This window comes from Anolis sagrei, chromosome 2 (assembly GCF_037176765.1).
Source record: "Anolis sagrei isolate rAnoSag1 chromosome 2, rAnoSag1.mat, whole genome shotgun sequence".
Taxonomy (NCBI): domain Eukaryota; kingdom Metazoa; phylum Chordata; class Lepidosauria; order Squamata; family Dactyloidae; genus Anolis; species Anolis sagrei.
In genome coordinates this window covers 289,849,295-289,870,877 of record NC_090022.1, presented here as the reverse complement: position 1 = coordinate 289,870,877, position 21,583 = coordinate 289,849,295, and the positions used below count along the sequence as shown (strand labels likewise).

The 21,583-nt window shown below is 43.1% G+C and overlaps 1 protein-coding gene across 2 annotated transcripts in view; it reads right to left on the bottom strand.

Moving 5' to 3' along the window:
- Nucleotides 1–21,583, bottom strand: part of ST8SIA5 (ST8 alpha-N-acetyl-neuraminide alpha-2,8-sialyltransferase 5) — a 72,277-nt gene that overhangs the window by 24,562 nt on the left and 26,132 nt on the right. Inside the window, exons 2-4 of one of the 2 annotated variants that reach the window (XM_067464666.1) lie at nucleotides 20,458–20,565; nucleotides 7,148–7,240; nucleotides 825–911 (exon numbers count right to left, since the gene is read on the bottom strand). In XM_067464666.1, coding sequence (XP_067320767.1) covers nucleotides 825–911; nucleotides 7,148–7,240; nucleotides 20,458–20,565 — 288 coding nt within the window. The remainder of the gene's footprint in view (nucleotides 1–824; nucleotides 912–7,147; nucleotides 7,241–20,457; nucleotides 20,566–21,583) is intronic. The other variant, XM_067464667.1, reaches the window with a different exon arrangement.

Sequence of the window (21,583 nt, the reverse complement as noted above, 5' to 3'; positions counted from 1 at the left end):
TTATAATGTAGACTGAACTGCATTATATGGTCATTATGTTAAACTGCATTATATGAATCCAGTTGGTGGAGGGCATCATCATCAGGGTGACTTTATGGTATCATTTAACAGATTGTTACATTATTAACCCTAAGGCATTAACACTTAAACAGCCTTAAGATTAATGAGAGAAAGGCAGAACACCTCAACGATTCTGTTCAAAGTGGTTCCTAAAATGCCCTTTAGGAGGAACTTTGGAAAACATGAGAAAATTTGCTCGATACACACATCCCAAAATCCAATTGTTCCACTAACTGACTGTTGTTCTAATGTCATGTTGCTATTTCCTTATAAGGCCCATCCAAGAGAATACCCTTATCTCCTTGATACAGGACAAGTGAATATGGAGATTGATCACTAGGATCCTATGGTGTATTTTTCGGCAATATAATTGCACCCGAAAGGTGTGTGCAGACGCAAATTTGTGCTAGTAACAGCACAGGAAGAGAGGAAAGCCTCCTTGAGATGGTAGGGATATCTAAAGTACCTGTGGAGCAAAGAACAATAATGATTATATCTGTTTGCATAAAAGTGTATAGAGCAGGCATGGGCTGCTGGGAATTGTGGGAGTTGAAGTCCAAAACACCTGGAGGGCCCAAGTTTGCCCAAGCCTGATATAGAGCCGGGCACTCCATTTTAGAGAAAACAAAGTGCTATGTCGATGGGGTGTTATGAGTACTTTCCCAAAACATGTGATCCACCAAACTGCAAAAACCAATCCTAGTTCTTCTGCTTCAACATCTACTTGGTTTATAGTGTTTTCTGATGTTTCAGTAATCTCTTACTTGAAGATGTTGGCTTGCGTGATATTCATCTCCCATTTGCACATCTGAAGGTTCTTCCACCTTTCAAACAATTCCGTCTGCTTCACCCTAAAAAAGAGGAAAAGAGGAGGACCTTTAATTCCTAAACAACTTGGGATCTTGATGTATGATGATGGAGGGAGCCTTTCTCCCTATACGTGCCTACCTATGGACAGAGATGTGCTGGAGGAATTGTCTTTTGTCTCCCAACAGTGAAGTCAATACATACGATGAGAACATGGGATGAGCTTTCTCACATGTTGCACCCCAGTTGTGGCATTATCGTCACCAAATCATCATAACAGTCAATCACTTGCCACTGAGTATGATAGTCTTCTATAGGTAGAGTCTTGGTAGTGGGTCCATAAGTGACTGTAGATACCTATTCTGGATCTATATGGATTTTCGCATTGAGTATATAAGGTTGTGACTGTTCCTCCCCTTGGAGGTCCAACTGGCACCAAAACTGGTTTCATTTGAGTGAAAACCTGGCTGTTTTCCAAAACCTTTGGGGTCCCATCTACAGTTTGAAACTCCATTATATGGCAGTGTAGATGGGGCCATGGTCTAAGGCATTCAGTTTGACATTGTTTTAAACTTTTTTAACTTGGCAACTATGTTCTACATGTTTTGTGCTGCTGTTATATTATTATTGTGTGCCTTCAAGCCACTTCTAGTGTACGGAGACCCTAAGATTAACCTGATACTGAGTTTTCTTGGCAAGATTGGTTCAAAGACAAAGATTTGCCTTTGCCTTCCTCTGGAACTAAGAAAATGTAACTATCCATGGCCAAGCATGGATTCCTGGTCTACCAAAAACCTAGGCATTTTGATTAATCAGAGTACGTGTAGAAAGAGATTGTGGGAATTTATCACTCTTACCACAACCATAGTTCGAATACAACATTTTGTTTTTGTTGGAGGAATTCCTTTGGGTCGGAATTTGAATTTTCATCCATTGATGAATTTATTTATTTATTTACAGTATTTCTATTCTGCCCTTCTCACCCTGAAGGGGACTCAGGACGGATCATAGAACACCTATACGGCAAATATTCAATGATTATACAATGACAAGACAAACAACAGATAGCAGTATATCTATCTATCTATCTATCTATATATATATATATATATATATATAGGCTTTCCCATCTTTTGGCATCTTTGAGGGCTGTGTTCGGTTCCAGCCACAGAGGAGTTCTGTAGCTCCATCTCTTTGATGGAGAGCTTTTCTTTGTTCATAAATTTCCTCCGTTTTCTGATATGCCTAATATACCTCCCTGCTTTATTTATTTATTTATTTATTTATTTACAACATTTATATACCACCCTTCTCACCCCAAAGAGGACTCAGAGCAGCTTACAAAGTGTGTGTGTGTGTGTGTGTATACACACACACACAATATATATTATATTATTAGCATAGTACAATGTCAGTATTAAATATTACTATATTGTACTATATTTATTTATTTTTATTTATTTACAGCTTTTATATTTCGCCCTTCTCACCCCACAGGGGACTCAGGGCGGATTACAATGTACACATATATGGCAAACATTCAATGCCAATTTTGACATACAACATATACAGACATACACAGAGGCTATTTAACTTTTTCTGGCCGCCAGGGGAGCTGTCGCTTTCATCGTCCATCTGCGACACTGATGAAATACTTCCGCATTCCCCGCATGCTTTTTGCTGGAGTGCTTTGCTGGAGTCTTTTTAATGGCCTCATAAATTAGTTAATTTAGCCTCCCCACACTTTAAGGTGGTACCTAATTTTCCTACTTGACAGATGAAACTGTCTTTTGGGTTGCAAAGGTCGACAACAGGCTACACAATTGGTTGGAAACCCACTCCAACCCGGGCTGGCTTCAAACTCATGACCTTTGGTCAGAGTGATCTTAATGCAGCTGACACTTACAATATATCATTATATTGTAATATTATTAGTAATATTACATGTAATATAAATATATAATAGTAATAATTATAATATCATATTATTAGTAGTATTATATTGCATTATATTATAATATTATAAATATTATATGTATATACAATATATTATATTATATTATTAGAATAGCAGAGGAGACAAAGTGTTACTATCCCCTGGCCTCCTCTCTCTATAATGTGGTTGCTATTTATCTACACATATTTGTTTTTGAACTGATAGGTTGGCAGAAGCTGGAAGGACAGGCATGTACCCTGACCCAGGCTTTGAACTATCAACCTTCCAATTGGCAAAATTTATTGCAACTTGGTGATTGTACCAGCTCCACTGGCTGCCGATTTGCTACCGGGCTCAATTCAAGGTGCTGGCGTTGGCCTATAAAGCCCTAAATGGTTCCGGCCCAAGATACCTATCCGACCGCATCTCGGCCTACGAGCCCACCAGGACTTTGAGATCTTCTGGGGAGGCCCTGCTCTCGATCCCGCCTGCCTCACAGGCACGGCTGGTAGGGACAAGAGATAGGGCCTTCTCGGTGGTGGCTCCTCGGCTGTGGAACACCCTTCCCGTGGACATCAGACTGGCTCCCTCCCTGATGATATTCCGCAGGAAATTAAAGACTTGGTTGTTCAAGAAGGCGTTCGAACAAGAAGTGCAATGATTGGTAATGACTATAGGAATGGAACAACGGAAAAGGATACTGGATTGTGGTTTGGACGTTGAGACGACGCGGAATGGCTTTTGTAGTAATGATGATGTTTTTTGATGATGATGTTTTTGTTATTGCTGGATTGTGGATCATTTTATATTGTGTATTGAATTTTGAACCTTGTTCTTTCTATGTTATACACCGCTGTGAGTCGCCCCCGGGCTGAGAACAGCGGTATATAAGCAAAGTAAATAAATAATAATAATTAACCTGCTGTGCTAAAGCCCAGCCCCTTCCATGAACCACGGAAAACTTGAGCAGTTTCTTTTTGAACTAGAACTCTCCATCCCACATGACTACTGGTGTTTGGCAAAAGAAATCTCAGGGCAAAACTGATGAAAATGTGAAACCCAACCCCATCATCAGAGGACAGAACTTTTGGACTTCAACTCTTAAGGTAAGGGTGATGATTAATTTCACACCCTCCATGCATCAATATGGGAGGCATTTTGTTTGTCCATCAACAGCAGCCTTCTGACATTCAAGTCACCTTAAAGAAACTTTGGAAGGGCCAGCCGATCTCTAAACCACCTGACAATCTGTCTTTAAATATCCATCAGCCCTTAGTGTTGCGTAAAGAAAGGAGGGCACCCCAGATCTAAGAGGAAATTATCTCATTCTAAAGAGGACACACTATATTAGAAAGTCATTAGCAGTATATGTCCTGTGCGCATTTGCCTATAACTTTGTCTTTCACGCAACACGGTTCTTTTCCCCGATGGCACTTCTGCAGAAAAGGGGTTTAATATTTAAAAGTGGCATGACCTGTGATTTTATTTCCCCATAAGCCATTCTTAAAGAACTAGGTCATCCTGTGCTTTAGACCAGAACAGCATGAGAAAGTGGGCAACTCCCCAAGGTGGAGCATAGCACAAAAAGGTGCATAGGGTGTGGAGGTAGGGAGAAATGGGTTGTGGAAGGGAAGCGAGAAAAGCCAGGAAAACACAGCAATGCACCAAACAAGGGCGCATCGCAGTAAGCGGTTGATGTGTCAGACATGATGATTCAGCATCTTTCATGCACTTTGATCTACCGTATGTTGCACATGAGGATTTAGAGATTCATAGAGAAATGTATTGCCAAAGGCTGTCATTGCACTGGGACTGTGGCGCAGCTGGCTGGGAGTCAGCTGCATTAAGATCACTACTGACCAAAAGGTCATGACTTCGAAGCCAGCCCAGGTCGGAGTGAGCTTCCGACCAATTTGTGTAGCTTGCTGTCGACCTTTGCAGCCCGAAAGACAGTTGCATTTGTCAAGTAGGAAATTTAGGTACTCCTTATGCGGGGAGGCTAATTTACGACGCCATAAAAATCTCCAGAAAGCATGCAAAGAATCAGGAAGTACTTCATCAGTGTCACAAATGGGCAGTGAAGCGACAGCTCCCCTGGTGGCCTGAGTACCCTCATGAAAAAGCTGGAAAGTGAAATAGCCTCTGTGTGTCTGTCTATATATGTTGCGTTTCTATGGCATTGAATGTTTGCCATGTATATGTACATTGTAATCCGTCCTGAGACCCCTACGGGGTGAGAAGGGCAGAATATAAATACTGTAAATAAATAAAATAATAAATAATCACTAGTTTGTTGTAGGTTTTTTGGGCTCTATGGCCATGTTCTAGAAGCATTCTCTCCTGATGCAGGCAAAACGTCAGTAGAGAATGCTTCTAGAACATGGCCATACAGCCCAAAAAACCTACAACAACCCATAGAGAAATGTTCTCACTGAGAATCTCCAGCTCAGAGATGTCAAACCCACTGTCATTAAGGGTCACATCAGCCTTATGGTTGCTTTCAAAGGGCCACTGAATTCATAGATGGAGAACCCATTGATACAGAGGGCCAATTATAATTTTTTAACATAGTGGTCAGTGCTCTTTACTTTTTACCCAGTTTGGGTCCCCAAATGTTTTCAAACAATGACTTCTATCACGTTTGATTATCTACTATGTAGACTGGGGATAATGGGAATTGCAGCCCAACAGCACTTGTAGCTCTGAGGTTAGAGAAAGGTTAAAGGACATTTTGAAGTCAAACATCATATTCACAAGACTAGTATCTAAATCCAAGCCTCACTATCTTAACTAAGCAGAACAAACTGTAGCCTTCCAGATGTTACCGTATCCCAACTCCCATCACCTCTAGTCATGATATCTAATGATGAAGAATATAGGAGTTGCAGTCCAGCATCTGGAAGGACACATAAAATGAGGGGATGGATTTGGACCGCGGGACATGAGTTTGACACATGTGACCTAAGTCTTCCACTGGTGGGAAGTTGACCATAGCATTGCACTGGAGGTCCTAGACAGAACCTAATCAAATTCATCAATAACTAAATCTGCAAAAAGTGAAACCCATAAATGTGAAGGACTGTACTTATGAATGTGTCTGTACCTTATATAACACTCCCGCACAAATATTTACTGGCTGGAATGTGTTGGTCTTCTTTTTTCAATATTTTGTTCCTCTTTTGTATTTACTATTTACTATCCTGATTGGGTTTTCCACTGCAATTCTCTCCTTAAGATGCTGTAAAATTTAGTATTCTACTCAGAACTGGGAGTTTCATCCACTCCAATGTTTTAAGGATGAAAACTGGAACACGAGTGGCCAAGAAACATCAGAGTATGGTCAAGATGGGAAGTGAGAAAGAGAAAAGGAGGAGAGCCTGCAGCAGTTTCCTTTTGTCTGAGTCTACTGGGAAGAATAATAAAACTTTATTTATATTCTGCCCTATCTCCCCAGAGGGACTCAGGGTGGATTCCAACATACAAAGGCAAACATTCAATGCCTCCATTAAGCAAACAAGTACCAACATTAGAATCCAAAAACCCCACATGTGAAAACATTAGAACCTAACATCAACAGGTTAAACTAAATGTAATCAAACAAAAATGATAAAACAACATAAAATCTGACATAAAAAAATTCAGATTAATTTACAGACGCCAACAATTGTTCACAAGGTGTTGTAGGTTTTTTCGGACCATGTTCTAGAGGCATTTCTCCTGACGTTTTGCCTGCATCTATGGCAAGCATCCTCAGAGGTAGTGAGGTCTGTTGGAACTAGGCAAAAGGGTTTATATATCTGTGGAATGACCTGGGTGAGACAAAGGACTCTTGTCTGCTGGAGCTAGGTGTGAATGTTTCAACTGACCACCTTGATTAGCATTTGATTGCCTGGCATTGCCTGGAGCAATCTTTTGTTGAGAGGTGATTAGATGCCCTTGTTTGTTTCCTCTCTGTTGTTGTGCTGTTCTAATTTTAGAGTTCACAACATTGTGTGGGTTGGTTTTGTGGCCAGAGTGGTTGCATGGCCACTGATGTTAACTGGGCTAACATTAACTGGCAAAGCCCGGGTACGAGATAGTTCTCAACCAGAGGTCCGATAATGATCTCTCATTGTCTAACAAGATCCCACCTTCTCCTCTCCTCCGAGCCAAGCTGAATTAATTTCAACTTCTTCAACATAGTTTGCATCAATGAAACACCATATGCGTTCCCCCTCCTCCCACTCACCTTGCAAACTGGTGGCCAGACACCAAAGAGGAGCTTTATGCCTAAATGGAGAGTCAAACCCAGTTCTGTCTGGCTGAAGCCACAAAACACTCACAAAACTGAATGGCCCCACTTACATTGAGAGCACCTTCACATCAGTGATGCCTTTTCTCAGTTCCAGGCATTTTGAGGAGTTGAACTCTAAAGGGCCTTCATAAAAGTCAAAATACCTGAAAGAGATGGAAAGGAGGGGAGAGGAGAGAAAAAACATAATCACAACTTGTCAGTTTATGAAATAAACACAACCATTTAGTTTCAGATTCCTAGACAACGGACTCTGTCTATCTGTCTATTCAACCAATTCATATCTCTATCTATATCTATCTATCTATATATCTATCTATCTATCTATCTATCTATCTCAGTGCTTCTCAACCTGGGGGGTCAGGACCTCTGAGGGGGTTGTGAAGGAGTGTCAGAGGAGTTGCCAAAGTTGCCTTCAGAAAACACCGTATTTTCTGTTGGTCGTGAGGGTTCTGTGTGGGAAGTTTGGCCCAATTCTATTAATAGTGGGGTTCAGAATTCTCTTTGATTGTATGTGAACTATAAATCCCAGCAACTACAACTCCAAAATGTCAAGTCTATTTTCTCTGAAGTCCACCAATGTTCACATTTGGGCATATTGAGTATTTGTGCCAAGTTTGGTCCAGATCCATCATAGAATCATAGAATCATAGAATCACAGAGTTGGAAGAGACCTCATGGGCCACCCAGTCCAACCCCCTGCCAAGAAGCAGGAATATTGCATTCAAAACACCCCTGACAGATGGCCATCCAGCCTCTGTTTAAAAGCTTCCAAAGAAGGAGCCTCCACCACACTCCGGGGCAGAGAGTTCCACTGTTGAACGGCTCGCACAGTCAGGAAGTTCTTCCTCGTGTACAGATGGAATCTCCTCATTGATTGAGTCCACGGTGCTCTTTGGATGTAGGTGAACTACAACTCCAAAAGTCAAGGTCAATGCCCACCAAACCCTTCCAGTATTTTCTGTTGGTCATGGGAGTTCTGTGTGCCAAGTTTGGTTCAATTCCATCGTTGGTGGAGTTCAGAATGCTCTTTGATTGTAGGCTGAGTATAAATAGGAGAAACTACAACTCCCAAGTGACAAAATCAATCCCCGCTCCCCATTATTCAGATTTGGGTGTATGGAGTATTTGTGCCAAATTTGTTCCAGTGAATGAAAATACATCCTGCATATCAGATAGAATCATAGAATCATAGAATCAAAGAGTTGAAAGAGACCTCATGGGCCACCCAGTCCAACCCCCTGCCAAGAAGCAGGAATATTGCATTCAAATCACCCCTGACAGATGGCCATCCAGCCTCTGCTTAAAAGCTTCCAAAGAAGGAGCCTCCACCACACTCCAGGGCAGAGAGTTCCACTGCTGAACGGCTCTCACAGTCAGGAAGTTCTTCCTCATGTTCAGATGGAATCTCCTCTCTTACATTACAATTCATAACAGTAGCAAAATCACAGTTATGAAGTAGCAAGGAAAATAATGTTATGGTTGGGGGTCACCACAGCATGAGGAACTATAATAAGTGGTCATGGCATCAGGAAAGTTGAGAACTACTGTTGTAGGGAAGATGCATTAGGTTTTTCTACACAGTGCGGTATGGCCCCATATCTTCCGGAGGATATATTTCCAGACTTGCATGGATTTACAAACCCCAGATAATAGCAAACCCTTTTGAAATGAAGGACTTCTGATCCAGGAATAAGATAGAGCCATGCTAGTGGACCTAGAAAAGACAGGACATATGTTGTCAGATGTGGATTAATGACACCAGCAATTCCACACCTACGGATAGGGGAGAAGTAGTGCATATGTTGTGCTTACGATGTGCGTATGTGTGTTTGAGAGAGACAATGAAGAAGATTGAAGGAAGGAAGGCTTTACCACCTTTGGTGAACGTAGGCCTCAGAGTGTATAACTAACTGGAAATACAGTACAACCCGAATTTTGTCCTCTTCCCAGTAAAGTTTTGCAGGGAAATGATATTGAGTGATATTGCTCAGCAAGCAGTGCAACATTTCCCTGCTGTTCATCCTTCTGTCAGGAATCCAGGTTTGCTCCTTTTGTTTGCTTGTTTTATGAGCCACTTATCTGGGTAAACAGGAAACAACCAATGGAAAGACTGCGGGGCACCTTGAAGTTTTTCTTATCAATTTGGCTACCAGCCCTGGCTTCATCCTTCTCTGTTTCTTTCACTCTTGGAAACTCTTCATAAGCCAAGTTTCCCTCTCGTCTGCCGGATGCCCATATGGCAGGTGAGCCGCTCAAATGTGAGCTGGAATGTTTGTTTTCCCACCACTACAAATTTAGGAAATGCAAGCAGCACGTCCATGCCATGACATTCATAAAGGTTTATTATTCTGTCTTCATGGTTGTCTATGGGCAGGTGCTTTCTCTCCCTGCAGCACATCACACAGCTTTCCAAGGCATTTAAAGGAGGCCCAGGAAAGGAGGAGTGATGACCTGGAGATATCTTCTCTGTGTTTCCTTTAAAAAGCCCTCTTTTTTCTCTACTGCAGGCTTTGGGTTTAATGCTTCCTTGAAGCTGTTCCTACTTTAGATGTGCTGTAGGTGCTTTCTCGCTTTCTCTCCCTGCAGCACATCACACAGCTTTCCAAGGCATTTAAAGGAAGCCAAGAAAAGGAGGAGCAATGACCTGGAGATATAATCCCGGGGCTTCCTTTAAAAAAAAAAAAACCCTATTTTTTTCTCTACTGCTAGCCACTTTCTGCTTTGGGTTTAATGTTTCCCAAAAGCCACAGGGAGGAGGGAGCAAGCTTGTTTTCTGCTTCCCTGGAGACTAGGATGCGAAACAATGGCTTCAAACTATTTATTTTATTTATTTATTTACAGTTCTTATATTCCGCCCTTCTCACCCCGCAGGGGACTCAGGGTGGATTACAGTAAACACATATATGGCAAACATTCAATGCCAGTTTGACAAACAACATTTAACAGACAAAGGCTATTTAACTTTTTTTTTTCTGGCCGTCAGGGGAGCTGCTGCTTTTCATCGTCCATCAACAACACTGATGAAGTTCTTCCGCATTCCACATTCCCCGGAGTCTTCTTTCTTTATGGCCTCATAAATTAGTTAAATTTAGCCTCCCACACAAGGTGGTCCCTTATTTTCCTACTTGACAGATGCAACTGTCTTTCGGGTTGCAAAGGTCGACAACGGGCTACACAATGGCTGAACACCCACTCCAGCCCGGGCTGGCTTCGAACTCATGACCTTTTGGTCAGAGTGATCTTAATGCAGCTGACACTCAGCCAGCTGCGCCACAATCCCGGTGCTACAAGAAAGGAGATTCCATCTGAACATGAGGAAGGACTTCCTGACTGTGAGAGCCGTTCAGCAGTGGAACTCTCTGCCCAGAGTGTGGTGGAGGCTCCTTCTTTGGAAGCTTTTAAGCAGAAGCTGGATGGCCATCTGTCAGGGGTGCTTTGAATGCAATATTCCTGATTCTTGGCAGGGGGTTGGACTGGATGGCCCATGAGGTCTCTTCCAACTCTTTGATTCTATGATTCTATGATTCTATGAAAAGCTGTTTCTACTTTCTACTCTAGAGGAGAGGTAACTAGGTAGTAGTAGTTTTCTGAGAATGAGGCTTTTCTTTTTTGTTTGCTGGGATTTATTATTATTATTATTATTATTATTATTATTATCTTTTAGAAAGAGAGGAAGGGGAGGAGAAAAAAAACTAAAAGAGTGCTTCTCCCAAGCCCCCAAGCACACGTCTGCAACCCACTCACCCATCCCGCATGTCTCCAACTCCCAGTCAGACCCACTAAATAAAAAGAATCAAGAAAATATAGGAAAATGAAGGAAATCAAAAAGATTAAACTGTGATGCCGAACAGGGGAGGAGGAACCATAGAATCATAGAATCAAAGAGTTGGAAGAGACTTCGTGGGCCATCCAGTCCAACCCCCTGCCAAGAAGCAGGAATATTGCATTCAAATCACCCCTGACAGATGGCTATCCAGCCTCTGTTTAAAAGCTTCCAAAGAAGGTGCCTCCACCACACTCCGGGGCAGAGAGTTCCACTGCTGAACGGCTCTCACAGTCAGGAAGTTCTTCCTCATGTTCAGATGGAATCTCCTCTCTTGTAGTTTAAAGCCATTGTTCTGCGTCCTAGTCTCCAGAGAAGCAGAAAGCAAGCTTGCTCCCTCCTCCCTGTGGCTTCCTCTCACATATTTATACCGAGATTGGCTGCCACGTGGTCCTGTTATAGACAGGAATTCATGACAGTTAGGCGCTTGCCGTTATGGGCACCTGAACAAACCAAAGAAACCAGATTGGCTGAAGGAAATGCCTAAAAATAGATCCGTGCTCAAGACTATTGACCATATAGTTGTGCCAGAGGACCTAGAGATTGCTAGGCAGGCTACTTCCCTAGGCATTTGTAGGTCCCCCAATGTGATTGTATGGTCATCATCCACCGGTTCATCAAAGAGCCACACTGGAGGATCTAGGGAGATGTTATGTCATATTTTAAAAGTATGTTTTTATTCAGGGTTTTCACTTTCATAGGAGTCTTGAATCCCTAACCCATCAAATGTGGGGGTCCCATGCAGCTGGTCGGATTGCAAACCCACACCAGGTTTCAATTTTATTTCTCGCCAAGCTGTTGAACCCTATCTCCAAATAGGTCTACTAATTTGGATAATTCCTTTAAAGGTCACACTATATATCAGAGAGGAGTCATCACCCTACTGACATGGGACCCACCAGCACTATTGGCATATTACCAAATAGTTGATTAATTACAACTTCACTGCTGTGTCACGTTCAATACCAAAGTCTCTAAAAAATGGTACAACAAGGATGTCATTTGCACGTCCAAGGCTTGGTGATAGTTTACAAAGCTACAAGGACTGCCGCTTCCATATGTGAATGAGTCAGCACAGTTCAAATACACAGATGGAATTTTCATGCATCTTGATCATGCTTTTAATCCCACGATGGACTTTAAAAGCGTGCCATCTGAGCCTCATCCCAAAACATTTGCAGTGTCGCCATTTCTGGCCGCAGTAAGGAAGGCAGATATAGCTGAACAGTAGACAAAATAAGGCTGAGAGGTTACATGATAGCCATGTTTAAATATTGGAAAGGGTATCGTATTCAAGATGGAGCAAGCTTGTTTCCTACTTCTCCAGAGACAAGGACATAGAAAAATGGATTCAACCTACAGGAAAAGTGATCACATGTAAACATTTAGAAGAACTTCCTGATGGTATTGACATTGAACCCAAGGACTCCTGCTTTCAAATTGATCAAACCACAGCTGGTTGCAGCAGTGAGTTTCGCAGATCCAATATCTGCACCAGCTGCACCTCCAACAGAAGTCTCTCTTTCTCCCTTTCAGTTTCCCTCTGGCCACTTTGTAATGAAGTCCCTAATAAAATGTATCACTTTTCCTAACTTTCAGCTCTCCATTTGATACATTGTGTCTTTCTCTGACTCTAACACATAAACCAGCTCTTTTCCAAGCTGCAAAATCTTGCAGGCTTGGCTAGGACACTCAGGCAGCGTCCCAGGTGCAAGGGACTGAGGTCGTTTAAGCCGCGGATACCGCATCCAGTCTTTGGATCTCCGTATCTGCGGCTTAACCAATCCCTTCTGAACCAACGCCATATTGATCCTTGACTAATTAGACTAACTGCTATCTCACTTTTTTTTAACAAACCCCTAACACCCTGAAATCTTCCTTTTGGCCCTATCTAAAGATTCCTGAGGGCCCCTGGTGGCGCAGTGGGTTAAAGCACTGAGCTGCTGAGCTTGTTGATCGAAAGGTTGCAGGTTCGATTCCGGGGAGCGGTGTGAGCTTCCGCTGTCAGCCCTAGCTTCTGCCAACCTAGCAGTTCGAAAACATGCAAATGTGAGTAGATCAATAGGTACTGCTTTGGCGGGAAGGTAACGGCGCTCCATGCAGTCATGCCGGCCACATGACCTTGGAGGTGTCTATGGACAACGCTGGCTCTTCGGCTTAGAAATGGAGATGAGCACCACACCCCAGAATCAGACATGACTGGACTTAATGTCAGGGGACTACCTTTACCTTTACCTTAAAGATCCCTGTGGATACTGGAGAACTCTTTGTAGGTTCATGGTTCCACTGAATTGACATTTGTTTTTCCCTTGTCCCTGGGCAAGTCACCTTGAAAAAGCCTGCAGCAAGGTGGTTTCCCATCCAAGTACTAACCTGGCCCAACCCTGCTTAACTTCTAAGATCAGATGAGATTGGGCATGTTCAAAGTGGTACAGTGGAATAAGCTGCTTTGAAGTATGGTGGAGTCTCCTTCTTTGGAGGTTTTTTAACACAGGCTGGATAGCCATCTGTTGGGAATGCTTTGGTTATGTCTTCCTGCATGGCAGAATGAGAGTAGACCCTTGAAGTCTCTTCCAAAGCAATGATTCTCTCAATCTATGTTACAAAACAAAGCTGAGATCAACCCGGAGGCCCACATAGGGAGTAATGGCAAACCCAATAAGAATTCTGTCCCCAATGAAATTTTCCTTCTGCCTCAGATTTCAAGTATCACAACAAGTAAAGAATCATTCACACTTAAAAATCTTCTATTTGCTGTGTTCACAGTCCCTTGGTCACTTTGCCTGTTCCTTTTCTCTGGGTGCCTAACATGCAATTCTAAAGGTAGTACTGAAGAGTTAAGATACCGCAATGTTAGAAACCTGGAAGACTGAAGGGGGATTTCATTTGATGGAGCAGAATACTCACCAGTTGTGTGTGTGCCCTCATTTTGCCTGTACACACCCTATAAGCTACACCTCTGCTCCCACCCCTGTTTTGCAGTCTCTCCCAATCCACATCCTCCCTTGTAACACAGCCCATTTGCAGCTGTGCAAAAAGGCCTCTTCCCAAATGCAACAGCGACACACACAAAAGCTCTGCATTTCTGCCCACGTGCTCCCTGCCGCGAGTGTGGTTTGCGCGTTCTCACTCTGAAGGATGCAATTATGCAGGCTTTTAAAAGCTGCAGAAAGAGCACAGAAGGCAAACTACTTTCTCTGCCTTACTCCGATTACCAGAGCAACTTGATGTTCAGCAATAAAATGGCTAGTAGACACAGAGGGCAGTTGAATAAGCATTCTGCTCCTGCAAAATAGGTTTCTACACCCCTACAATGCAATAGTTGCTGCTAAAATGGTATATATTCTGCTTTGCATTGGGACAAGAGTCCTCTTGTTATTTATTTGCACCAATCCCATAAAAGCCAGCAGTTGGTGACTCCAAGGTCCAAAAAGTGAATGATGAATCCAATCCAAACAAATGCTATGTTCAGCAAAGGACAAGAGGGATTCTCTCACTTCTGCAGGAGTCTAGGGTATACCATGCAGCTGTGGACAAGTTTACATAAGGACCACCAAATGCAACAATGCCCAAACACGAATCAAGGAAAACGAAAGGCACTGCAGACTAACTCAGAGAAGTCAGCCATAGCACAGCACTTGATGAACCAACCTGGACACAGCATATTATTTGAGAACACAGAAATACTGGACCACACCAACAACCACCATGTCAGACTACACAGAGAAGCCATTGAAATCCACAAGCATGTGGACAATTTCAACAGAAAGGAGGAAACCATGAAAATGAACAAAATCTGGCTACCAGTATTACAAACTCTAAAATCAGGACAGTAAATAAAGAGCAACACTTAGAAAACAGGAGAAATACAGCCCGGAAAACTCCCAGCAACCCAATCTAATCTGGGTTTTAGTTTGAATTGTCAAAGGTGCTGGACCTATTTAGAAGGCAGAGGTCAACACCATGGAAATCAGCTCAGAAGTTCAGACTAAAAGCTAGAATCAGAGTCATGAACTGCATCAGCTCACTCTCATATACCGCCATGTAATGCAGTTTCAGAATGCCGTTTAACTGCATTGAACTGGATTAGGTAATTCTTCATTGGCATATAATGCAATTCAATAACTGCATCCTTAAACTCCATTGTATGGCAGTGTGAGAAGGCCTCTGTTGATTTGAGAATTGGACCACAGAGGGGGGGGGGGGTGGGTGGGTGGGTTGGATAGCATTGTTGTTGTTCATTCGTTCAGTCGTTTCCGACTCTTCATAACCTCATGGATGGCCCACCCCAGAGCAACAACAACAACAACAACACAATTTGGAATTCTCTCCCAGAGACATCTAGTGCCTCTCCAAACTACAGATCCCATTCCTCTGCAGAACAAAGCCATGGAAATTAAAGCGGACTCATACCTCTACAATGGCATGGTATGGGGATGCCCGCTGCAAGTTCATTTGAAGAGAGATGCTTCAGGTTTTCTAAAGCACCAACTAATATGAATTCATACATAGTAAATGTGCATAGTGGCTCCCTGATGGCGCAGCAGGTTAAACCACTGAGCTGCTGAACTTGCTGACCGAAAGTTTGCAGGTTTGAATCTGGGAAGCAGCATGAGCTTCTGCTGTCAGTCCCAGCTTCTGCCAACCTAGCAGTTCGAAAACATGCAAATGTGAATAGATCAATAGGTACCACTCTGGCCGGAAGATAATTGCACTCCATGCAGTCATGCTAGCCACATGACCTTGGAGGTGTCTACGGACAACGCTGGCTCTTCAGCTTAGAAATGGACACGACTGGACTTAATGTCAGGGGAAAACCTTTACCTTTACCTACATATAATTAATGGGCATGACTCTTTTTGTATACTGAAAATGAACTCTTATTTGGCTTTATTTAATTTACGCCCCTGCTTTTTCACTTATGCAAGTTGATTTACATTAAAAGAAGTTGCAGCTTTGAAAATGGTTAATAAATAACTGAAAAAAATAATATCAAAAGCACAAAGTTAGCACAGTTGAATACACATTTGAAACCTGGTTTTGAATAAGATAAAAGCACAGTGCGCCCCATTAGAAGCCTCATCGGCCACATGAATGAAGAGCCAACGGCCCACCGACATAAAAAGGTCTTTGTCTGCTGGAAGAAAGAGAGCCGAGAGTGGCCAACCAAACGTCCCGCCAACTATGAATTGCTGATGCAAGTCACGTTATATAGCTTTTCTTGGTGAAAAGGGTGAAATAACGGTCTTGGCAAAGAAACTGGCTTCCCTCACTCTAAACGGACTTCATGATATTGACACCTCATCAGACGGCATCCTTCTGAAGGAGTCCAGGTAGAGATGCTTCCTGTCTTGACTCTGCAATGAGTTGTGAGATTTTCTAAATTGCATCCATCACCAGACAACAACGGGATCACTACCAACCATCCAAAACTGCTGAAATGCAGTTATAATCTAGGCAGGCCTGTTCTGGTATGTTTGTACGAGGAGCTCCAACTTCTTTTTCTTTCTTTGAGTGTTTGCATGTATTCCAAGGTTCCATGCATTTTGCAATAAGGTGGCTTTCCTTGGTTTGCAATTATAGGGCCGAGGACCTATCAATCATCATTAGATTCTTTAGTTCTGCCCCTTTTTCTGGGTTTAGGAGGGGAAAAGGGGACCTCTAGTTCAGTTCACACAGAGAAGCCTTTCGTACAGGACGTGAATCAGTTCTGCCTGTAGAAAGCTTTGTCTTTTACAGCTTTTGCTAGGAGAATTCAGTCCCACAGCTCTACAGAGAACTACAGCTTTTGCTGGGGGGATCCAATCCCGCAGCTCTACAGAGAAGCATAGCCTTTGCTGGAGGGAATCCAGTCCCACAGCTTTACAGCCAGCCTACACTGGGAATTGAAGACTTTCTTTCCTCTTGCAAATATACAAAAGGACTCTGTTTGGTAAGGACCACTCGCGGCAGCCACAACGCCATTTGGACCGGGTGTAGCGGCCCACTCCAGCAGAGCCTAAGGTAGATTGCCCAGGTAGAAGTCAAGGATTTCCCTGATAGAGAAGAAGCAGTTCATGAAGATAGTTGCTTGTCCCTTGTGGACAAGATTAAGAAAGCCACCAGTTGATTCAAAGCCTTGAAGTATTTGTTTGATTTATTGAAGACCTAAGCACTAATAAGAGTACCTTGGACTGAGAGTGCATTGGACTGCGAGAAGATCCCACCAGTCCATCCTCCAGGAAATAAAGCCCGACTGCTCATTGGAGGGAAGGATACTAGAGACAAAGTTGAAGTCCTTTGGCCACATCATGAGGAGACAGCAAAGCCTGGAGAAGACAATTATGCTGGGGAAAGTGGAAGGCAAAAGGAAGAGGGGCCGACCAAGGGCAAGATGGATGGATGGCATCCTTGAAGTGACTGGACTGACCTTGAAGGAGCTGGGGGTGGTGACGGCCGACAGGGAGCTCTAGCGTGGGCTGGTCCATGAGGTCACGAAGAGTCAGAGACGACTGAACGAATCAACAACAACAACAAGCACTAATAAAAAACTTTGTTAACCTTTCCAAGTTTCTAAAGACTTTGTTTAGGGAAATCCAAAGAGCCTCTAATCCGAGGCACCCCCGATGTCCCGTTGGGCATACAGAACACATCCTGTCTACAGACCTTTTCACAGGCCCAGTGTGTGACAGCACAAGGCCCCTAAGAACATACGAAGTTGAGAAAAAAGTTGATACTCACCAGAGGTCCTTCCAGACAGGCCTTATATTTTGAGATCTGATCCCAGGTTTTCTATTTATCCCACATTATCTGGCAGAGCGGACTCATATAATCCAGTTTAAAGCAAAAAACCTGGGATCAGATCCTGGGATATAGGGCCTGTCTGGAAGGGCCCCAGGACTTTGGTTTTTCTAGTTCAGTGATGTCAACCAGGACTTCCAGGACATTTTGAGATAGGGATCTGTGCAAGCTTTGCATGCCGACGCACTGCTTTACTCCTCATGCAAAGCATTGGCAGTTAACAGCTTCCATGTCAGTAGACTTAAATCTGCTCTGAGGGTGCATCCACACTGTAGAATTAATGCAATGTGACCCAACTTTAACAGTCATGACTCAATGCTATGGAATCCTGGTGGTTATAATTTGGTGAGGGCACTAGCACTTCTCGGCAGGAATAGCTAAAGACGTAAACATCCCATAGCACTGAGCCATGGCAGTTGAAGTGGTGTCAAGCTGCATGAATCCTACAGTGTAGATGAACTCTGAGTTTCAGTCTGAACATGAAAGGATCTACCCAAGGGATAGTGTTCAGTTCTATTAAAGGTTGGACTAAAACCCAAAGCTGATTCTACTGTCTCACTGATATGGAAGCTACCACCTACCTACTGAATTGGGAAAAGTTCATTTTCAGATTCTCCATGGAGGATTCTGGGAGTTGAATCCAAAGCAAAAGAAAGTTTCCAAAAAAAGTATGAAACAACTTTTAGGCCTTTCCACACTACACAAATTTAGTGCTGTGGTGGCACTTTAACTGCCTTAACTTTAACCTATGGAATCCTGGGATCTGGAGTTCATTGTTGTGTGCCTTCAAGTTGCGTCTGACATATGGCAACCCTAAGGTGACCCTATCACAGAGTTGTTTGGGGTCACATCACTCATAGCCATGGGACAAATCAAACTCTGGTCTCTAGAGAAATAGTGCAATGCGCAAACAATTACACCACTGAAGCTTGTTTTATCATATCAGAAGTGACTTGAGACTAAAGTGGAAGTCGCTTCTTGTGTGAGAGAATTAGCTGTCTGCAAGGATGTTGCCAGGGGGATGCCCGGATGTGTTACCATCCTGTGGGTGGCTTCTCTCATGTCCCTGCATGGCAAGCTGTGGCTGACAGATGGGAACTCAACCCATCTCACAAATTCGAACCGCCCACCTTCAGATCAGCAGTTTAGCTGGCACAAGGGTTTAATCCATTGTGCCACCACGGCTACACACTAAAGCTTAAAAAGGAGCATTTAGAATTATCATCCATGTGATATAAGAACCATGTGATATAAGGACTAGGACACACAGAATCATAGAATAATAGAGTTGGAAGAGACCGCATGGGCCTTCTAGTCCAAGTCCCTGCCATGCAGGAAAAGCACAATTTGTTGGGAATCAGCCTGTGTTTGTGTTTCAGGATCCTGATGTGGGAAATGATGAGGGAAATGATGAGAGAAATGATGATGCTGAGATACAAGATGGAGATGGTTTGGTCAATGATTTTCAGGTAGACAATGACAGAGAGGTCCCAGTGCAAAGGGCAGTTTCTCATGAGAATATTCCTGCTGGGCCTAGCAATGATAGTTCACTCCCTCTCTCTGTGAGCTCTCAAGATTTGGGTTTGGAAAACAATCTGACACCTGGGAATTTTAATGAGCAGCCAGATAGGGAGCTGAAGAATGTGGTGGCTGGAGATTAGCCAGGATTGACAGCAAACTCAGTGTTTACATCGCTCTGAAAAGCTTCGTCTGATAAGGGTTAAATGTGGGGGAAAGCGAAACCAATTTCTAAGTTTGGGGATATAAGGTTTGCCTCAAGGGGAAACTTGTTAGATCAGGCATCGTTTGGAAATTAAGTTCATGTGCCATGGAAATGCTGTTCAAAGGGTCTCATTCCTATGGATCTTTTTTAGCTTTTTGGATTGTCTTTGCATCCTGTTGATTCCTGTCTGGTTAAAATTCTTGGATTGCTTTTATTTCTGGTGTGGACATTGTTTTGTGTTACTATTTTTATGGACTTAGTACATTTTGGAATTTTCTTACACGCATTTATTTCTTCTGGCTATTTACTAAGCTTCAATAAAAGAAGATTTGTTTCTTCACTCTTCATGTGGCGTGTTTTAAAGTCAGAGGGCTTTTTCCTGACCTGGAGTGCAACACAATTAAAGTATCCCTGACAGATGGCCATCCAGCCTCTGTTTGAAAACATCCAAGAAAGGAGCTTCCACCACACTCTAAGGCAGACAGTTCCACTGCTGAACTGCTCTTACAGTCAGGAAGTTCTTCTTTCCTGGGTTGTTGTAGGTTTTTTCGGGCCATATGGCCATGGTCTAGAGGCATTTCTCCTGACATTTCACCTGCATCTATGGCAAGCATCCTCAGAGGTAGTGAGGATTCTCCTTTCCTGTCATTTGAACCCATTGCTCCATTTAGTCCTAGTTTTCAGGGCAGCAGAAAACAAACCCACTCCCTTATGACGTCCTTCCAAATATTTATACATAGCTATCATGTCCCCTTCTCTCAACCTTTATATCTGCAGGCTAAACAGACCCAGCAATTCAACATGCTCCTCATAGGAATTCATGGTCTCCAGACCTTTGATCATTTTAGTCACCTTCCAGTCTGTCAATCTCTCTCTGAAATTATGGTTCCAGAATTGGACACAGTATTCCAAACAAAATAGAGGGGCACCATTAGGGGCCATTGCCATGACAGTTAAAGTAGGATCATAACGCCATAAATCTGCAGTGTGAGACGCAGCTGCCCTTTCCAGCATCATGCCATCTGTGTTTGTACCTGGTGCCTGTGTCACCGCCATTCCTCAGAGCTCCGCCATCCGTAAAATTGGGGCTGCTGGTCCAATTGATCACTTCCTCTCCATTCTGCCAGCTAAACTGCAGCCTACTAGTGAGAAAACGAGGCAGTTGATATTTCACATCTTTCATCGGCTCAGTTTCGTTTCAGCATCAGTCACAGACAGTCATTGTCAGGGTATATTTTCCAACAAAAGCAGAGAGAATGAATAGAACCAATTTATTCTTAAAAGGTTGGGTAGCCACCCCCCACTCGCAGCTTTCTTCAGTCTGAGGACTAGATTTAAATACACACACAAAAACTCAAATATGGAAGACTTCTGAGGATTTGGGCCCCCACCCTAGCAGCCTTCAAGAAGGATCTAAAACCTTGGCGCTTCCAATGTGCCTTTGGAGAGTGGCCATATACTTACTCCCTGTTGTTTCTCCCATAATTGTTGTCCTCATATTGCACCTTTTTTAGGCCGGTCTCCACTGTTTCGTACCCTACGTGCTCCTCCCTTACAAATATACCTTTTTCATTCTTATCTCATCCAGAGTTTTAGCATTTTATATCGTACATTTGGCCTGCCTACTGTGTTTGATTTTTTTTCACTTTGTCATTTTGCACTGTTTTATTTTGCTTTTATGCTTTACTTATTTTTATTGTGTTGTTATTTATTGTGTTCTGTAATATTTTGCTGTAATGTATTACCGGGCTTGGCCTCAGGTAAGCCACCCAGAGTCCCCTTTGGGGAGATAGTGGCAAGGTATAAATAAAGATGATGATGATGATTATTATTATTATTTGAAACTTTACTTTACTTACTTAAGCGATCCCTCATAGTCCGAGGATGATGGTCCTCCAAGGCCGGTGTTCTGTAAGTGGGTCTGTAGGTGACTGTGGAGCCCAATTCTTGATCTGCATCTTCTGCTGCAGTAAGGGCATTAATTTCCAGGTGGAAGGCGGTCCCGGTCGGGGTTGACTTGACGCGCCTTCCTCTTGGCATGTTTCTCTCTTTCGTCCTCCATTTGAGCCTCTTCAAACTCCACAGCACTGCTGGTCACAGCTGACCTCCAGCTGGAGTGCTCAAGGGCCAGGGCTTCCCAGTTCTCAGTGTCTATGCCAG